The 19,068-nt window shown below is 35.2% G+C and overlaps 1 protein-coding gene across 6 annotated transcripts in view; it reads right to left on the reverse strand.

The window, feature by feature from the left end:
* Positions 1-19,068, reverse strand: part of RAPGEF6 (Rap guanine nucleotide exchange factor 6) — a 196,446-nt gene that overhangs the window by 129,795 nt on the left and 47,583 nt on the right. For 5 of the 6 annotated variants that reach the window (XM_059174494.1, XM_059174491.1, XM_059174492.1 and 2 more), the window contains exon 5: positions 14,655-14,724. The exons of the other annotated variant lie outside the window; for it this stretch is intronic. In XM_059174494.1, the coding sequence (XP_059030477.1) occupies positions 14,655-14,724 (70 nt within the window). The remainder of the gene's footprint in view (positions 1-14,654; positions 14,725-19,068) is intronic. 6 annotated transcript variants of the gene reach the window in all.

Genomic DNA, 19,068 nt, shown 5'->3' on the forward strand with positions numbered 1-19,068 from the left:
ATGACCTGAGCTGAAGCCAGATGCTTAACCCACTGAGCCACCCAGGCACCCCTCCCTCAATTTAGAGCTAAAGATCTCAAAATTTATTTACGGTTTTCTGTGTTGATGTTTCCTACAACTTTTGTTAGATTTATTCTAACATATATGGACTTTTTGATGTTTACAAGTAGTATGTTCACTGAATTTAATTTTTAAATTACTTGTTCGTCCTAACTAGAAATACAACTGATATTCTGTACATAAATATTCAGAGACCTTGCTAAAATGACTTAATTCTAAAAGATTATGTGTATTTTTTTTATTTCCTACAAGCAAATCATTCATCTGTATTATACATGTTTCTAAAGCTTTTTTTTTATTCAGTTATTTAGAGAGCATGAGAGCAGGGGGAGGGGCAGAAAGAGAGGGAGAAAGAGAATCTCAAGCCGACTCAGCTCATAGGCTGAAGCTGGGCTTGATCCTGCCACCCTGAGATCTCTACCTAAGCCAAGGAAGCTCAACGGACTGAGTTACCCAGGCACCTCTATGTTATCTTTTGGATCTATCCTTGTTACCTTTCCTAAATGCACTTTATAGGACCTCTTAGCCTGTGGCTTTGGAAATGCTGAGCTTCCCTTACACATTTCCTAAGGCCTAGGTAATGTTTTTAATGTTTACTGTAGGGCTAATGCAGATGCCTTTTACAAGATTATGAAAGTTTCCTTCGTTTCCTAGTTTGCTTAAAACTTCAACAATCACAGGGACGCCTGGGTGGCTCAGTTGGTTAAGCCGCTGCCTTCGGCTCAGGTCATGATTCCAAGGTCCTGGGATCGAGTCCCACATCGGGCTCCTTGCTGGGCGGGGAGCCTGCTTCTCTCGTCGCTGCCTCTGCCTGCCTCTCTGCCTGCTTGTGTGTACTCTCTCTCTCTATCTCTGGCAAATAAATAAAATCTTTAAAAAAAAAAAAAAAGAAGAGCAATAAAATTAAAAAAAAAAAACTTCAACAATCATGAATGGGTTTTGGGTACTATCAAATTGCTTTTTCTGTGTCTATACAGACAATCATGTGACTCTAATTATATTACTATAGTGAATCATAGTGATTTTCAAATATAGGCATACCTCAGAGATACTACAGGTTTGGTTCCAGGCCATTCTAATAAGGCAAATATTGCACTAAAGTGAATCAAATAGAACTCCTGGTTTTCCAATGCATAGCTTATGTTTACAAAACACTGTTGTCTATCAAGTGTACAATAGCAGTATGTACAAAAAAGCAAAGAACATACATTAAAAAAATACTTTATTGTTAAAAAATGCTAACCATCATCTGAGCTTTTATCGAGTTGTAATCACTGATCAGAAATCACTGTAACAATTAAATAATGAAAATCTGAAATACTGCAAAAATTACCAAGCAGTGACAAATGATACAGGTGAGCAAACAGGGTTTAAAAAAAAAATGGCACCAACAGACCCCTCACCAAAGATTGCCACAACAGTATCCATGAAGCACAATAAAGCAAACTGCAGTAAAACAATGTACTGCCTGAATTAAATCAACCCTGCAACTCTGGGAATAAATTCAACAATCACGATATTTTATCCTCTTGGTATATCACTTCACTGGAATTTGATTTCCTAGCATTTTATGATTTTTAATTTAAAAAATCCTAACCTGGGGTGCCTGGGTGGTTCAGTTGGTTAGGCAATTGCCTTCGGCTCAGGTCATGATCCCAGGGTCCTAGGATCAAACCCCATGTCGGGCTCCTTGCTTGGCAGGGTGCCTGCTTCTCCCTCTCCCTCTGCCTGCTGCTCTGCCTGCTTGTGCTCTCTCTCACTCTCTGTCAAATAAATAAATAAAATGAAAAAAAAAAAAAAATCCTAACCTGGGAGCACCAGGTGACTCAGCCAGTGAAGCCTCTGCCTTGGGCTCAGATCAGGATACCAGGGTCCTGGGCTCAAGCCACAAGTTGGGCTTCCTGGTTAGTGGAGAGTCTCCATCTCCCTCTCACTCTGACACCACTCCCACTCCACTCCTGCTCTTGCTGGCTCTCTCTCCAACGAATTAAAAAAAACAAAATTAATCTGTAACATTGCCTTTCTATAATGTAACTCATCAGGTTTTGCCATCACAATTAAACCAGGCTCTCAAAGATTACATCACTTATACATCAATAAAAATAAACTGGATGCATAAAAAGGGAATGTAATCTCTTTCCTGCTAAGACTTTTTGATTCTTATTTAAATGTTAGGAAGAAAACTCACCAATGAAACCATGTGAGTGGAAATTTCTAAATGAAAAGGTCTATTACATATGTACTTTCTTTCTAGAAGAGGGATTCTGAAGATTTTCTGTGTGTGACACATGCACGTGCTTATTTCGGTTAAGTTTTTAGTAATACCCTTTACTGTTTTCAGAATTTTCATAAGCTCCATAGTAGTCCATGCTTTTCTTACTCCTGATATTAAGCTATGTCACGTTTTGTTCTTGACTACTTTGACAAAGAAGTATAAAATTTATTACTCTATTGTGATTATCAACTTTTACCTTTCTTCATCCTCTTTAAGTATGCTTTACATGCCACCAACTTTTTAATCTTCATTGTTTCTTGGTTTCTAATTTCTGTAGATATAGTCTGCTGTTCTCTGGGATACCTGGGTGGCTCAGTCAGTTAAGAGGCTGACTTCAGGGGCGCCTGGGTGGCTCAGTGGGTTAAAGCCTCTGCCTCCAGCTCAGGTCATGATCTCAGGGTCCTGGGATCGAGCCCCGCATCAGGCTCTCTGCTCAGCAGGGAGCCTGCTTCCTCCTCCCTCTCTGCCTGCCTCTCTGCCTACATGTGATCTCTGTCTGTCAAAGACATAAATAAAATATTAAAAAAATTAAAAAAAAAAAAAAAAAGAGGCTGACTTCAGCTCAGGTCATGATCCCAGGGTCCTGGGATCGAGTCCCACATTGGGCTCCTTGCTCAGCGGGGAGCCTGCTTCTCCCTCTGCCTATAGCTTCACCTGTTTGTGCTCTTTCTCTGACAAATAAATCTTAGGAAAAAAAAATTAAATTAGAAAAAATAGTTTGCTGCTCTCTAATTTCTTAATGTGGATACTTACCTTCACCAAATGTCAGCCTTTCTCCTAAAACATTAATGCTTAAACTACTCACCTAAGGCTCATGACAAATTTCATACATTTTGGTATATCCTCTTCATTCTGTTCAAAATATTTTCTCATTTTTATAGTGATTCTTTGGCAAGTGATTTAAAGTATACTCCTGAGTTTCAAGTTGTATTTTGTTTTTGTAATTGGTTTCTAAGTTAACTGCATTATAGCCAAAACAAAACCAAAAATTAAATTCTTAAGAAAGAATTAACATAAATTAAGACTTATGTTCCAGATATAACATCTATTTTTATTATTTTTAAATCTATTTATTTATTTTAGAGAGTATGCATGCTCAAGCAGAGGGTTGAGCAGAGGGAAAGGACTTTAAGCAGAATCTGCACTGAGCATAGTGCCCAGGGCACGATGCTTGATTCCAGGACCCTGAGATCACGATCTGAGCCAAAATGAGGAGTCTGCAGCACAATCAAATGAGCCACCCACAAATCTGAAGTACATCCCACGTGTGCTTCCAAGTACACGTACTTGTTGTTGATGGGTACAGAGTTCTACTATTAGGCACAGGTTCAAATCCTCAAAATCCTTACTGATTCCTTATGCCTGCTTTCTCACTTTTAGAGGGACGTTTAAATTTCTCTGTCACTGTGGATTTGTTGAGTTCCCAAGTTACTAATGACTATCTTTTAGTTATATAATAAGGCACATAAAATTCCAGGACTGTTTAAATGTGATACATATTTATCATGATGAAATACTATTTTTACATTAAATAATAGTTCACGCCTTAAATTACACTTTTTTTTGTCCTAAATTACACTTTTAAAATTGGAGACAAACCAGCTCTCCTTTGATTTTCACTTAGAAGACACAACTTCTGTTCTTTCCGTTCTTCCAGACTTGATCTTAGCCAAAAGACCAAGAAGTCAAGTTTCTTCTCAAACCTTATATTTACACTGCTGTTTTTTCAGTGGCATGTAATTGTGTTTAAAAAAAATTTAATCTGGTATTCGCTTTACTGGTTTATATTTAATGTAATTTCTGATACACTAGAAAGGAAATATCATCTTATGTTCTTTCCTCCTCCTAGTATGTTTCTTCTCTTCTGTGCCTTCATTTCATTATTCCATTTCCCTTCTTATTAATTCCAAGCTGTATTCTTAGAGGACATACATGCTTATTAGAAGCCACCATTAGTATATTTACCACTTTGTAGAAAATGCAAAGATCTTACGAATTTTTCACTCCATCCCTCCTTTTACTTGTCATGTGTTTACCTCTACATATATTTTAAAGCACAAAAGACACTTTTATTACTCTTACTGGTTTCTATAGTCAATATACATATATCTAAATGCTTTACAATGTCTTTATTTCTTTCCACATAACTGTCTTTCCATCTGCAATTCCCTTTTGCCTTAAAAACTCCCACTTGGTAAACTGAGTGCTTGTCTATTGCTGAAAATTTTCTTCAGTTTTGTGTGGAAACTGTTTACTTAACAAACAAAGCTTCAGTTTTTGCTGTCAGTGGGTGTTTTATAAGTTGTGGTGGTTTAAAAGTAATGTGTTTTTCCCTCTGGTTTTATAACTTTGTTTTTCGTTTTCCATAGTTTTACTATAATGTGCTTATACTTAAGTTTCTTTGTATTTATCCTGCTTTGAGATTAGAGAGTTCTCAAATTTGTGAGTTGATTTCTTTTTAATGTTTTGGAAAATTCTAAACCATTATCTCTGCTAATACTTCTTTCTTCTCCTTACAGGATTCCTATTACACTTACCTAAGATCTTTTCTATTATCTGTGTCATATACTACATAACGTATTTTTAGAATATTTTCTCCATCAGTTTGCATTCTTCTGGCTTATCATTCAGTTCCCTAACTTGCTCTTCAGTCAAATTTGAGGATGTTTCTAGTTGTAGAATTTGGAAATCATTACTTCATTTTATAGATTCCAATCCTTTAAAATTCTCCACTAAATCCTTGAAATACTAATCAGATGTTCCAAAATATGCACTTGTTAACTCTGGTATCTGTACCGCCTTCTGCCCGTTTTCCCTCTGGTTTCTGAACACTTTTTTTATATATTCCATGGATTCTGCTATATAGCGTATTTTCACTGTTGTTATTTTGCACAATTCTGTGATTTCAGTATGTATTTATCCTTTGACAAAAAGATGTTTGGTAAGTTTAAAATTTTTCAGGCAAAAGAACCAATTAGTTTTCTGTTGTTATAATTTAGAATTTCATTGCATGTAATCAGAAAGTATTACTATATCTAACTTACAAAAATTAATGAATTTTTTAAAAATATAGGAACATTTTTTGTTAATGCAGCATGGGCACCTAATACAGTTTATCATCATGTTGTAGAATTCAACTTATCTCCCTAAGATTACCTTACTGTTTATGTTGTCCAGGTCTTCTATCCCATTTTTTCCTTGACTTCGCCTGTTCTATACTAAGAACAAAGAATTAAATTCTCTAGTAGTAGATTTCTAAGTCTCACTGAATCCTCTGGAGTGTCCGTTGTAAAGATTTTATTTAGTTATTTATTCAAAGATTTTACTTACTTACTTGAGAGAGAAAGAGATCACAAATAGGCAGAGCAGCAGGCAGAGAGAGAGGAGGAAACAGGCTCCCTGACGAGCAGAGAGCCCCATGAGGGGCTTGATCCCAGGACCCTGAGATCATGACCTGAACCGAAGGCAGAGGCTTAACCCACTGAGCCACCCAGGTGCCCCAAGATTTTATTTATTTATTTAATAGAGATCACAAGTAGGCAGAGGGGCAGGCAGAGAGAGAGGAAGGGAAGCAGGCTCCCTGCTGAGCAGAGAGCCCAATGCGGGGCTTAATCCCAGGACCCTGTGATCATGACATGAGCTGAAAGCAGAGGCTTTAACCCACTGAGCCACCCAGGCGCCCCTGGAGTGTCTGTTTTAAATAGAAGGTTTCTGTATGATAAGCTGCGAAGATATTCATGTGTTCTCCTCCACTGTAAATTATAGGTTTTAGCACTAAAAAAATCGTCCTTCTATGTCACAGTTCATGAGTTTTTGGTTTAAATTCTACTTTTGGTATTAAGATGACCATACCTGTCCCACTTTCATTTTCATTGGTCTAGTATACCACTGTCTACTGCTTTATTTTTAGCCTTCCTGAAACATTTGATCCAGCAATCACAGGACTGTCTCTTCTAAGCAGCAGAAAGGGGCGCCTGGGTGGTTCAATTGGTTAAAGGTCCAACTCTTGCTTTCGGCTCATCATTATCTCAGGATTGCAAGGTTGAGCCCCACTTGGGGCTCTGTGCTCAGCATGGAGTCTGCTGGAGATTCTCTCTCTCCCTATGACCCTGTCCCCACCCTCATGCACACTCTAATATAAATGAATACATTAAGTCTTAAAAAATACATTAAAAAAATAAACAGTATATAGCTGGGTCTTCTTTTGTGAGCCAAACTGAAAAATCTATTCTTTATAATGGGTCGATGAAGCCACTCACATTTGTTGTTGTTATTACTGCTATCACTAATATTGCAGGTTTTTAACATTTTATCATTTTATGTATTTACTGCATGTCTGCATGAAATGTATATTCTTTGCTTCAATAAAAAATTGTTTTTGTTAGATTTGTCTCTGTATTCTTTTCTCACACATTTTTTTCCGAGATATAATTCCCATACCATAAAATCCTCTTTTAAGTATACATTAGTCAATTAAGTATACAATTCATTAGTCTTTAATATATTCACAAAGTTGTGCAAACATTATCTAGTTCTAGAACATTTTTATCATTCCAAAAAGAAACCCTATGCCCACTATCATCTATTTTCTGTCTCTACAAATTTCCCCATTCTGGATATTTTATGTAAATGTGATCATATAATATGTGATCTTTTGAGTCAGGTTTCTTAGAACAATCTTTTCAAGATTCATCTATCTATATTAGAGCATGTATCAATACTTGATCCCTTTTTTTTTTTTAAGATTTTTATTTTATTTATTTGAGAGAGAGACAGTGAGAGAGAGCATGAGCGAGGAGAAAGTCAGAGAGTGAAGCAGACTCCCCATGGAGCTGGGAGCCCGATGCGGGACTCGATCCCAGGACTCCGGGATCATGACCTGAGCCGAAGGCAGTCGTCCAACCAACTGAGCCACCCAGGCGTCCCTACTTGATCCCTTTTTATTGCAGCATAATATGGCATCATATGAACATAAAACATCTTGTTTATCTCTTTATCAGGTTAAAGGACATCTGGTTTGCTTCCACTTTCCAGCTATTACGAATATTATGAACATAGTGCACAAGATTTTATGTGGACACATGTTTTCAATTCTCTTGGGTATAAATGTGGGAATGGAACTGATGGATCATATGGCAATCCACTTTTAACTATTTCATGAGCAGTCAAATTGTTTTCCAGAGAAGTTGCATGTCTTTATTTTTCTACCAGCCACATATGAAGGCTTTCATTGTCTATGCCCTTCCCAGTATTTGTTATGGTCCTCCTGCTTTCTTACACCTTCTTTTGCTATCTGTGGTGAAACATAGTCTTCCTAGGGCCTGCTGTGCTTCTACACATTTTGTTGCATTTGCCAAGAATGCATAGTTCTAACCACTCATTAACTGGGCCATTTCTCAAGAGCTGTGCTTATAGTAAGCAATCCTGAAGGATGTGGTAATGTTTCCTGCTGAAAAAAGAACAGGCTTGCTCACTATAAAAGCAGTGGATTCCCCAAACTCAGGGGTTCTTAGTAGCAATGCAAACCTACTATGTGTGTGGCATCACTGTGGACCACCCAGCACTGCCTCCATGGGACCTATGAAGCAAGGGCAATCTACAGAAATATGCTAATGATAATGCTGCTTGCTATACCACAAGTAAAAAAAGTTCTTTGTTTGTGACCCATAAGTCTTATGTCTTCTGCCAACATCCATGAAATAAGTAAACAATTAGATTATACAGTAATCAAATCCCAAACCTTGTAATTACCTAGTTGGAGTTTTTATTGTTAACACTCTCATCTATTCTCCATGCAACAAACAACCATCAATACACTTATTCTTTTTCCTATTTCACTCTCCCTTCTCCTTTTCTTCAGTTTTATTACGGCTATTCTGTCTCAAAATATAATATAGTCTGTCCGTCACATCTCTACCTTTTAGTCTTATTAATACATTTGTGTATTTGAAAGATTCATCACTGTTTCTTTTGGTGAGGTTTTCCTGGCTATTTCTCAGTTAAACAAAATATCCTCTGGCAGATTCCTTAAAAACAGCTCATGGGTGCATAATTCCCTAAGTTTTGTTTTTGTTTTTTTTTTTAAGATTTTATTTATTTATTTTACAGACAGAAATCACAAGGAGGCAGGCAGAGAGAGAGAGAGGGAGAGAGGGAGGAAGGGAAGCAGGCTCCCTGCCAAGCAGAGAGCCTGATGCAGGGCTCGATCCCAGGACCCCAGGATCTTGACCTGAGCCAAAGGCAGAGGCTTTAACCCACTGAGCCACCCAGGTGCCCCTCCCTAAGTTTTTTAATGATGAAAACCATTTCTCCATAACCTTGATAAAGACAATGTGGCTGACATTAAATCCTTAGCTCATATTTTCTTTTTGAAAGGCTGCTCTACTTGAGCCTTGTTCTGGTTTTTAATATTTTCTTTTTAAAAAAGAATGATTTACTTAAAGAAAGAAAGAAAGAGCACATCATGGGGGGAGGGGAAAGGGAGAAAATCTCAAGCTTAGTCTCAAGCCCCATCAGATCATCACCTGAGGTGAAATCACAAGTCATCCGCTTAACTGAGCCATCCAGGCAACCCCCACACCAGTGGATTTTTAAATGTGTGAATCAGTGCAATTCATTTGCCTTTCAAAGTTGTGTTTTTGCCTGCAGACATTAAAGATTTTTTATCTTTGAAATCAAATAGTTTTATTAGGAAATGTCTTAGAAATTATCCTTCTGAGCTCATTTCCCCAGTACCCAGTATATCCTTTAAGTGGGTATAGATTTGAATCTTCTTCAATTTCTAAACAACTTTCATTAAATATTGCTTTAAACATAATTGCTTTCCATGTATTTTTCTCTCCTGAGACTCTTAAAGATATGAATATTATCCTTTCACTGTCTATCTTCAATTTCCACTATTTGCTCTGCCATTTGTTTTATGCCAGCTTTGAGATATAATTCACTTATAAGATTGTGTAAATTCAAGGTATACCATGTGCTAGTTTGATACATTTACATTTCACAAAATGATAATCACCACTGCCTTAGCTAACACCTCCATTATATCACTTATTTACCATTTCATTTCTGTGGTGAGAAACTTAAAAATCTGCTCTCAGTAACTTTCAAGTAGAGTATCTCTGACACTTTTTTTTTTTTTTAAAGATTTATTTATTTATTTGGCAGAGAGAGATTACAAGTAGGCAGAGAGGCAGGCAGAGAGAGAGAGAGGAGGAAGCAGGCTCCCCACTGAGCAGAGAGCCCGATGCGGGACTCGATCCCAGGACCCTGAGATCATGACCTGAGCTGAAGGCAGCGGCTTAACCCACTGAGCCACCCAGGCGCCCTCTCTGACACTTTCTACTTCATTCATTTTCCTTTACTTGCTTCTTCCTTACCTTTCTTCAATTCTTTTAAAGTGTAGTTGACACACAAAGGTGTATTAATTTCAGGTATACAACATAGTCATTAGACAAGTTTATATATTATGCTATGCTCAAATGCAGCTATCATCTGTTAACATACATTATTGTAGCATCACTGACTATATTCCTTATGCCGTACCTTTCATTTCTGTCATTTATTCATTCTGTAACCAGAAGTCTTTATCTCCCACTTCCCTTTACCCATTTCTGCCTGACCTCCACTCCCTACCCCACTGGTAACCATCACTTTGTTCCTTGTATTTATAGGTCTGATTCTGCTTTTTACTGAATGTTTTTTGCAGATTCCACACAAGTGAAATCAATATGGTATTTGTCTTTTCCAGTCTTATTCCCTAGCATAATACCCTCAAGGTGCATCCATGTTACCACAAATGGCATCTCATCCTTTTTTTATGGCTGATTAATATTCCATTGCATATATACGGTATCTTCTTTATCCATTTGTCTATTGATGAACACTTGATTGCTGCTAGTCTTGGTTATTGTAAATAGTGCTGCAATAAACATAGGAGAACATGTATCTTTTCATATTAGTGTTTTTGTTTTCTTTGGGTATACACCCAATTGTGGAGTTATGGATCATATGGCATTTATTTTTTTTTAATTTCTGAAGGAACCTCCATGCTGTTCTTTACAATGGTTGTAATTTACATTCCCACCAACAGTGTATGAGGATTCCTTTTTCTCCACATCCTCCACATCCTTATTTCTTGTCTTTTGACATCCTCAATCACTCTCCCTTATTTCTTGTCTTTTTATTTTAGCCTTTTTGACAGGTGTAAGGTGCAAACTCATTATAGTTTTGATTTCAATGCACCTTATTAAACTTGCATTTGAGTGTATTCTTCCTGGGGCATTCTGTAATTTACTCATTTTATATATACATTATCAATATTTTTTTTCTATGCCTTCGATTTCTTTACCAAGTTTATACTTTTTACTCCACTTTTCTTTCAGTTTTCATTTCTTGGTTTTTGAATTTTTGATTTTACATTTTTTTAAAATGTCCTTAAATTCTTCACTGATATGTTTGTATCCAAGTATGGTCAGTTTTCATCTGAAAATTTTCCTCAGATGGTACATAACAAATCTCTTCTTTTTTGGTAACAACTATATATACTTTTATTAATCTTCCCTTTTCATCTTTTTGTAGTATTGGGATATTTTACAAGATTCCTAGTTTAATAGGAAATTAGCAAATACTCTGAGGGCCAGGTATTTTAGGATACTTTTTCTTTTCGTCTCGCTGAGTGGCAGGGAGAGGGAGGTGTGGGCCTTATAAGACGGTGATTTTGTGTTCACCTTGTCTTGCAGGAACCTAAAACTTCCCAGTGTGCTTCTTTTCTTCTTTAACACCTAAATACCAAAGGGAGTTTTTCTTTTTACCTTTTTTGTCTTAACCCTGAAGATACACACCCATTTAGATGATGACTTTTGTAAGTCACTCCATTTTAAAAGACTTTCCTATAGGTTATGCTCTGCTCTATTCCACATACACACCCACAATTTTGAACTTAAGGTAGAATGGCTGTGCCGGTTAATCTTAGGTACACTTGGTAGCTTCCATCTTGTATGTTTTCTGCAAATCTGCTTGGTTGGCTTTTGCTTACTACAAAGCCTTGCTGAGGACTGGAAAAAGACAGAATGTGAGAGATAATATACTGAGAATTGGTGGGTTTTCTCCCCTTACTTAGAATTATGCTCAAAATTTGGCTTTCTCTGCCTTCAACTTATGCCTTGAACATGGTTTCTGTATAGATTTCTTTTACTCTTCTTATAGCTCTGTACTGCTTTTGGAGGAAATGTTGGGAGACAGGTAGTTAAGTGGTAACCACTGTCTTCCGCTACTCAGAGAAGTGAGATCTAAAAGCTAAAGTAAGGAACTAACAAATTCTATAAAGCAGTTTATATGGGGGCTCAGTCATTTAACTGTCTCACTCATGATTTCAGCTCAGGTAATGATTTCAGGGTCCTGAGATCAAGACCTGTGTCTGGCTCCACGTTCAACAGGGAGTCTTCATGACATTCTCACTCTCCCTCGGTCCCTCCTCCCAATAGTGCTTACTTGCATGCACTCTCTAAAATTCTTAAAATAATTCTATACATTGGGGCGCCTGGGTGGCTCAGTGTGTTAAGCCTCTGCCCTCGACTCAGGTCATGATCTGAAGAGTCCTGGGATCAAACCCACCATCAGGCTCTCTGCTCAGCAGGGAGCCTGCTTCTCCCTCTCTCTGCCTGCCTGTCTACTTCCGATCTTTCTGTCAAACAAATAAAATCTTTTTTAAAAAAAATCTATAAAGCGGGGCACCTGGGTGGCTCAGTGGTCAAACAAATAAAATCTTTAAAAAAAAATTCTATAAAGCGGGCACCTGGGTGGCTCAGTGGGTTAAGCCTCTGCCTTCGGCTCAGGTTATAATCTCAGGGTCCTGGGACTGAGCCCCGCATTGGACTCGCTGCTCAGCAGGGAGCTTACTTCCCCCCTCTCTCTACCTGCCTCTCTGCCTACTTGTGATCTCTCTCTCTGTGTCAAATAAATAAATAAAATCTTTTTTAAAAATTCCATAAAGCAATACAGGTTAAAAGGTCAGTAATATTGTCATGAGGAAAGTCTTTCTAATAAGCATAAACACTAACCAGAACTTTTAAGAGGAAAACAATGCTATAGATAAAAACCAAAAAACCTATTGCAAAATTTATTTTAGCTGATGAGAGAAAATGATTTATTTATGGCATCCTATAAGCAAAAGGGTTCATTTATTAATAAAAATCTTTTAAGGGAAAAAAAAAATAATCCCATGTACTTGGTGAATTAGTCAGTTGAGAGTCTGACTTTTGATTTCACCTCATGTCATGTCCCAGGATACTGGGATAGAGACCTGTGTTGGGCTCAGCACTCAGCAGGTAGTCTACTTAGGGTTCTCTCTCTTTCCTTCAAGATCTGCCCCTACCACACTGTGCGCTTTCTCTATAATAATCTTTGCCAAGTAAAAAAATTCATAATCCAACTGGAAAAATGATCAGGACATATGAATATTAAGAAAAACAAATCCCCTGTAAGCCATATGAAAATATGCACAAGTAAATTAAAAATAGGAAATTTCCTTCTAACATGTCAGATTAAGATGACTAATGTATCGGGTGATCATAAAGATGCTCAATAACAGGCATTCCCAATCACTAGTGGAGTTATTAAAATTTGTACACATACATACATATTAAAACCATCTGAAAGAACTTCATGCACTGACATTAAGTTCTTTCATGAATTCTAAATAATTTCAGCTACAAAATACTGAGGTACCAAAGATTTACACTCATACAAAATATCAATACATTTTTACTTGTCAAAAGATATAGTATCAGGGTGTTTGGCTGGCTTAGTTAGTACAGCATGCGACCACTGATCTCAGGGTTATGAGTTGAAGACCCACATTTGACATGGGGCCTACTTAAAAAAAAAAAAAAAGTAATAATGGTGAAAAAAAATCACATGGCATTTTGACAATAAAATCCTTCAAGAACTCTCAAAAATAAAAATCTTAAAGCAATTTTGAATAATTTTCTCCTATAACTTATAAAGCATTTTTAGTGATTAATTTCAACTTAAATAATAACAACACTGAACACTTAAAAATGGTTAAGATAGTAAGTAAATTTTCTGTTGTGTATTTTAGCACAATAAAATTAAACAACAACAACAACAACAAAAACAATGTATATGAGAACACTGCAGTAAAAAGCACTAATTCTTTCCTGATAAAGCAGAAAAAATACAAAATACATCAACGGACAAATAAATGAGAAAACTAGTACTGCCTGTGGCAGTTTTCTCGCCATGTCCCTCAATATATTTACTTAAAAGACAGAGGCCTGAGGCCTGAGACAGAGGTTCTGAGGCCTTATTTAGATATACTATGTATACCAACACTTAAAGAAAATAAACATAATACACAGTCAACTACTTGAACAAACTTCAGTTTAACTAACATTCACTGATTATTTCATATGCAGGCAGCACTGTGCAATACAATGGAAGAGCAAAATGAGTAAGACAATTTCTACCTTGTAGGAGCTAAAAATTATTTTTTTTAATATGAAATTTAGGACACTGAAGTGCATGATAATGTCGATGACCCAATTTGGAGAAGAGCAAACAAACTATGTGAAGATGCGAAGTTTTGAGCCCTGACATTAAAATGCATCATTAAGAATGTAATCTCTTTTCTTAATAACTTAAAATCAAATCAGATGACATGATCATCTACATGAGATGCTAGCAGAACGACAAGTCCATTCAATATAAGCTATTTTTTTAGTAAGGTTATCTTAGAAGAAAGTAAAACAAAGTGTTTTTGATTTTTTTTAATGCTAAAAAAAAGAATAAACTGAGGTTTTCTAATGTTATATCGCCTCTCTAGATTTCTCAGTAACAAGAATTATTACTTAATTATACTTTTAAAGAAAAATATTAACATCTAAACCATTTCTTACTTGGATATAACTATATGTCTCTTTCTCTCTTACCCTCAAGTTTAGCAGAATGTGGATGTTCAAAGATTATTAACTAAATTGCAGAGGAAAAGAAAAAAACACTTGAAAAGTCAGAGTTCCTCTAATAAGGCCTTCATTTAAAATTACTGGTAGAAGTAGTAAAAGAAATCACCAAAATTTGGAATATGGTATACAGAATTGTATCACTTTCTAAATTGTCTCAAAGATCAGAAGAAATTTTAAGTAGATAGAAACAACAAATTAGGTGTATAAGTCTGATATTATTCAGTATTTTTAAAGTCACAGTAATGGCACCCCCTTGAGTGTTTAAAATCCTACTACATTTAAAGTTGAAACTAAAGCATATCAAAAAAATTCACAGCATTCTTTAAAGTTCTTACCACAATCATTTCTGAAGGCTCTAACACAAGACAATCACATCCTCTTTTTCCTCCAAACTGCTTACCAAAACTATAAAAACAAAAGAACAATTTCTTTAGCAAAGATATAGATAAAATATATCAATATAGGAAAAATAAAAAAGAACCCCCCCAAAACCCTAAGCATTAACCAAGAAATTACAATCCTATCACCTATGCAAGATTTTCTTAAACCAAAATCTTTCCTCATATTTTCCCTTATATAACTAATCTCAACATAGTTTTTTGTGAAAAAATCTTTTAAAATAATTGCCTTTAACTCATCTCTAAAACTTTTATAGTATAGGTTATTTGCCTAGTCTCAAATCTTCAATTCGGTATGTTGAATTAACTTAAAAACACCTAATAAAAAATGAAGCCACGACTATGGAATATTTTCTGAAAATAAATTATTATAATATTTTGGGAGCAGTAATCAACCAAAGATAAAAAGAACTTAAACAATAAATCCACATTTAAATATATAAGCAAATGTATTAAGATACACATGTGATTTATTTTTCAGAAATACTGCTGGGGAATCCCTAGCTAGCTCTTCCAAAAAAACTACAACTGGCTTAGTTCTAGAAGAAAATATACTTCTATATTCTTCCAATGGGAGAAAGACTTCTCAGCAATCAAAAAGGGAAGCATTCCTATAAGAAAACGTAACATTTTCATTTAAAAGAGAAACAATGTTTTAAAAGGATGGGAGGATAGGATAAAATACTTGCTAATTATTTAAGAGACAAAATGTTAACATACCCAATATGGAGACCACACTTAAATTGTAAAAGCAATCTAAAATATTACATTAATGAAAATTAATTACCATGGCCAATTATAAAACTTCTAAAATATTATTATAAACTAACCAAATTAAAAAGAAATTCCACTAATCAAGCAAAACATAAAATACCTAAAAGTAAACATAAGAAATATAGGTCATTTATAAAACACTATAAAATTTTATAGATAGACTGAAAAGAGTGACTGAATGAAATAAGAGACCTATCATGTACTTTTATAAAAAGGTTCAATATTCTAGAAATGTCAATTCTTCACAAAGTATAATGTTATACACAAATATTAGTTCATAACAAAAATCCTAAGGTGCCTCCTTAGTGTAGTAGGCAGCATGTCAGTCTTGTAACAAAATCTCAATGTCTAAATGTAATAAAATTACTTCTGAACATTTAAAAAAAAAATCACTTTTGTTATTTCTTAAGCAGTATAACTATTTTTTCCCCAAACGCTAATGGTATCTAATGCATAAAAAAAGAGGAGTAAATTTGTGGAAGTTTCTTTCATTGAGGATCGAGTAACAGGACCATATTTATTCTACCTAAAAAAACAAGAAAATCAGACAAAATATATAAAACAACAGTTTCAAGACACTGGACAACAGCAAGGACAGGACTGTGATTCCTAAGAGAGAAAATAAAGAAATTAAGATGATACCTACAGTATCCTATTTTACAAACAACAGCAACTCTCTAGGCCACTTAGGTACATGCCCTAGATCAGAATTAGCAAATTGCTTTCTCTGTGTCTAGTATACTCAAAGCTTTATCATGAACAGGCTTTAGATTTTTTCAAATTTTTTTCTTACTTTACTAAAAGTATATGGTTTTTGTCCATTATTATTATACTAATTATTATATATTATATATAATAATATATATTATACATATTATACATTATTATACTAATACAGTATACTATATTAGTTGATTTATGAATGCTAATAAACCTTCTTGCATTCTCGAGATAACCCCAACTTACTAGTTTCTAATACTTTATTAATATATAACTGGATTTGGTTTGCTGTTATCTTGTTAATGATTGCTGCATGTATATTCATGAAAGATAACAAAGTGTAGTTTGCTTTTCTTGTGTTGTTTTTGTCTGTGTTAGTGTTAGGTTAATAATGGACTCATAAAATGGGTTTTAAGTGCTCCCTCTTTCCCCAGTTTCCAAAAGAGTTTGCACAGGATAAATAGCAATGCTTCCCTAAATAACTGAAAACATTTAGCAGTAAAGCCATCTGGGCCTAGGCTTTTCTTTGTGGGAGTAAACGTAATTAATCAATTTTACTTTTTTATAAACATATTCAAAGTTTCTTTTTCAGTCTCTATATGGTAATGTATGTATTTATACCTTTTTGGTATAAAGTGGCTTATAAAATTTTTAAATACTTTTAACTCCTGTAGGATATTAATATCTCTTCTTTTCATACCTTATTTAGGTATTATGTATTTTCTCTTTTTTAAATGATCAGTCTATTCCAAAGTTTATCAGTTTTGTTGACCTTTTCAAAGAACAAACTTTTCATCTCACTGATTATTTTCTGTTGTTTTCTGGTTTTTCTTTCATTGATTTCCACTCAAAGTTTATCTCTGTTTCAAATTTACATTGCTATTCTTATTAAGATGAAAACTTAAAATGATTGAATTGAGACCATTCTTCTTTTCGAATGAAGTTACTATAAATTTAGTTGTAAATTTCCCTCTAAATTCCCCCTTTACAGGAATCTCCATATGTGTTATATAATCATTTTCATTCATTTCAAAAAAGTTTTTTAAAAATTTTATTTATTTATTTGACAGACAGAGGTCACAAGTAGGTAGAGAAGCAGACAGAGAGAGAGAGGAGAAAGGAGGCTCCCCGCTGAACATAGAGCCTGCTGTGGGGCTCAATCCCAGGACCCTGGGATCATGAACTAAGCCAAAGGCAGAGGATTTAACCCACTGAGCCACCCAGGCACCTCTCAAATATTTTCTAATTTCTGCTATCAACTCTTCCCTGACCTATGGGTCATTTACAAATGTTTTGCTTAAATTCTCACATTTTCCCCTGGAATTCATTTACAATTTAATTCCCATACTCTGAGGATAAAACCTGAGTAATTTCAACCTTCTTAAATTTACTGAGACATTTTATAGTCTAGAGTATGCTCTATCCTGGAGAATGATCTATATGCCTGGAAAAAAAAAAAAAAGTATCAAAGTGGTAATAGTACTTCTCAAACTATTTATCTTCACTAATTTTTCAATCTAGTGGTTTCCATGGTTGATAGTTTTGAAATCTCCAGCTGTTTAAGAGTTCAATTTCTACTGATCTCTTCATTTGTCAGTTTTTAATTCTAGTATTTTAGGGCGCTATCATAGCTAAAAAACTGTTTTATGTTCCTAATATAGTCATCCTTTTACAACTATGAAAATTTGCCCTTAGTCTCCAGTAACATTTTGGGTTTTATAGTCGATTTTTTTTAAAAGATTTTATTTATTTATTTGACAGAGATAACATGTAGGCAGAGAGAGAGGCAGAGAGAGAGAGAGGGAAGCAGGCTCCCTGCCGAGCAAAGAGCTTGATGTGGGGCTCGATCCCAGAACCCTGGGATCATGACCTGAGCCAAAGGCAGAGGCTTTAACCCACTGAGCCACCCAGGTGCCCTTTATAGTCGATTTTGACTGATGTTGATATGACCACTCCAGTTGTCTTATGAATACAATATGCCTACTATATCCATTTCCATCCCTTTACTTTAAATGTATTTGTGCTTTGAACCTCAAGTACTGCCTAAAGATAACATATAATTCTATCTGGGATTATCACAGAATCTGATAACATGCCTTTTGACTAGAGTGCCTAGACCATAATATGTAATGAAATTACTGACATGGTTTGATTTTCCTACCTACTTTGTAAATGCCCCATCTTTTTTGTTCCTGTACTCCTACATTACTACCATTATCTCTCATGAGTAGTTTTAGTCTACCATTTTAATTTCTGTGATGATTTTTAAATGCCCTTTAAATGCTATTAAACTCTTACTAGTTCATCTAAGGATTACAATATGCATATAATATGCAACAATACATGGCAAGACTGTCCACTGTCATCACTTCCAACCAAAAATGTACTAGAGATTACAGCCAATGCAATAACACAAGAAAAAAAAATTAAAGGCACAGAGAATGGGTACCAAGAAATAAAATGTCTTTACCAGAGATGACCCATCTTGTATGTGGCAAACTCTAAGGACCTTTAAACTTTCCCAGAAAACTTAAGAGTGTACCATGTTCACAGGACATAACATCACTATGTAAAAACCAACTGTGTTTCTATATACTAACAATGAAAAAAATAAACATAAAATTAAGCAAGCAATGCTATCCAAAATAGGATCAAAAAGAAAAATATTTGGGACTAGTTGAACAAAAACGGAGAGTTCAACATTCAAAAATTAATGTAATCCATCATATCAAAGGCTAAAAAAAAAAAATCACACAATCATACCAACAGATGCAGAAAACACATCTGACAAAAACCAAAACTCATTCATTATTACAAATTCAGTATACCAGGAGTATAGGGTAACATCCTTAACTTG

Source organism: Mustela lutreola, chromosome 5 (genome assembly GCF_030435805.1).
Source record: "Mustela lutreola isolate mMusLut2 chromosome 5, mMusLut2.pri, whole genome shotgun sequence".
NCBI lineage: Eukaryota > Metazoa > Chordata > Mammalia > Carnivora > Mustelidae > Mustela > Mustela lutreola.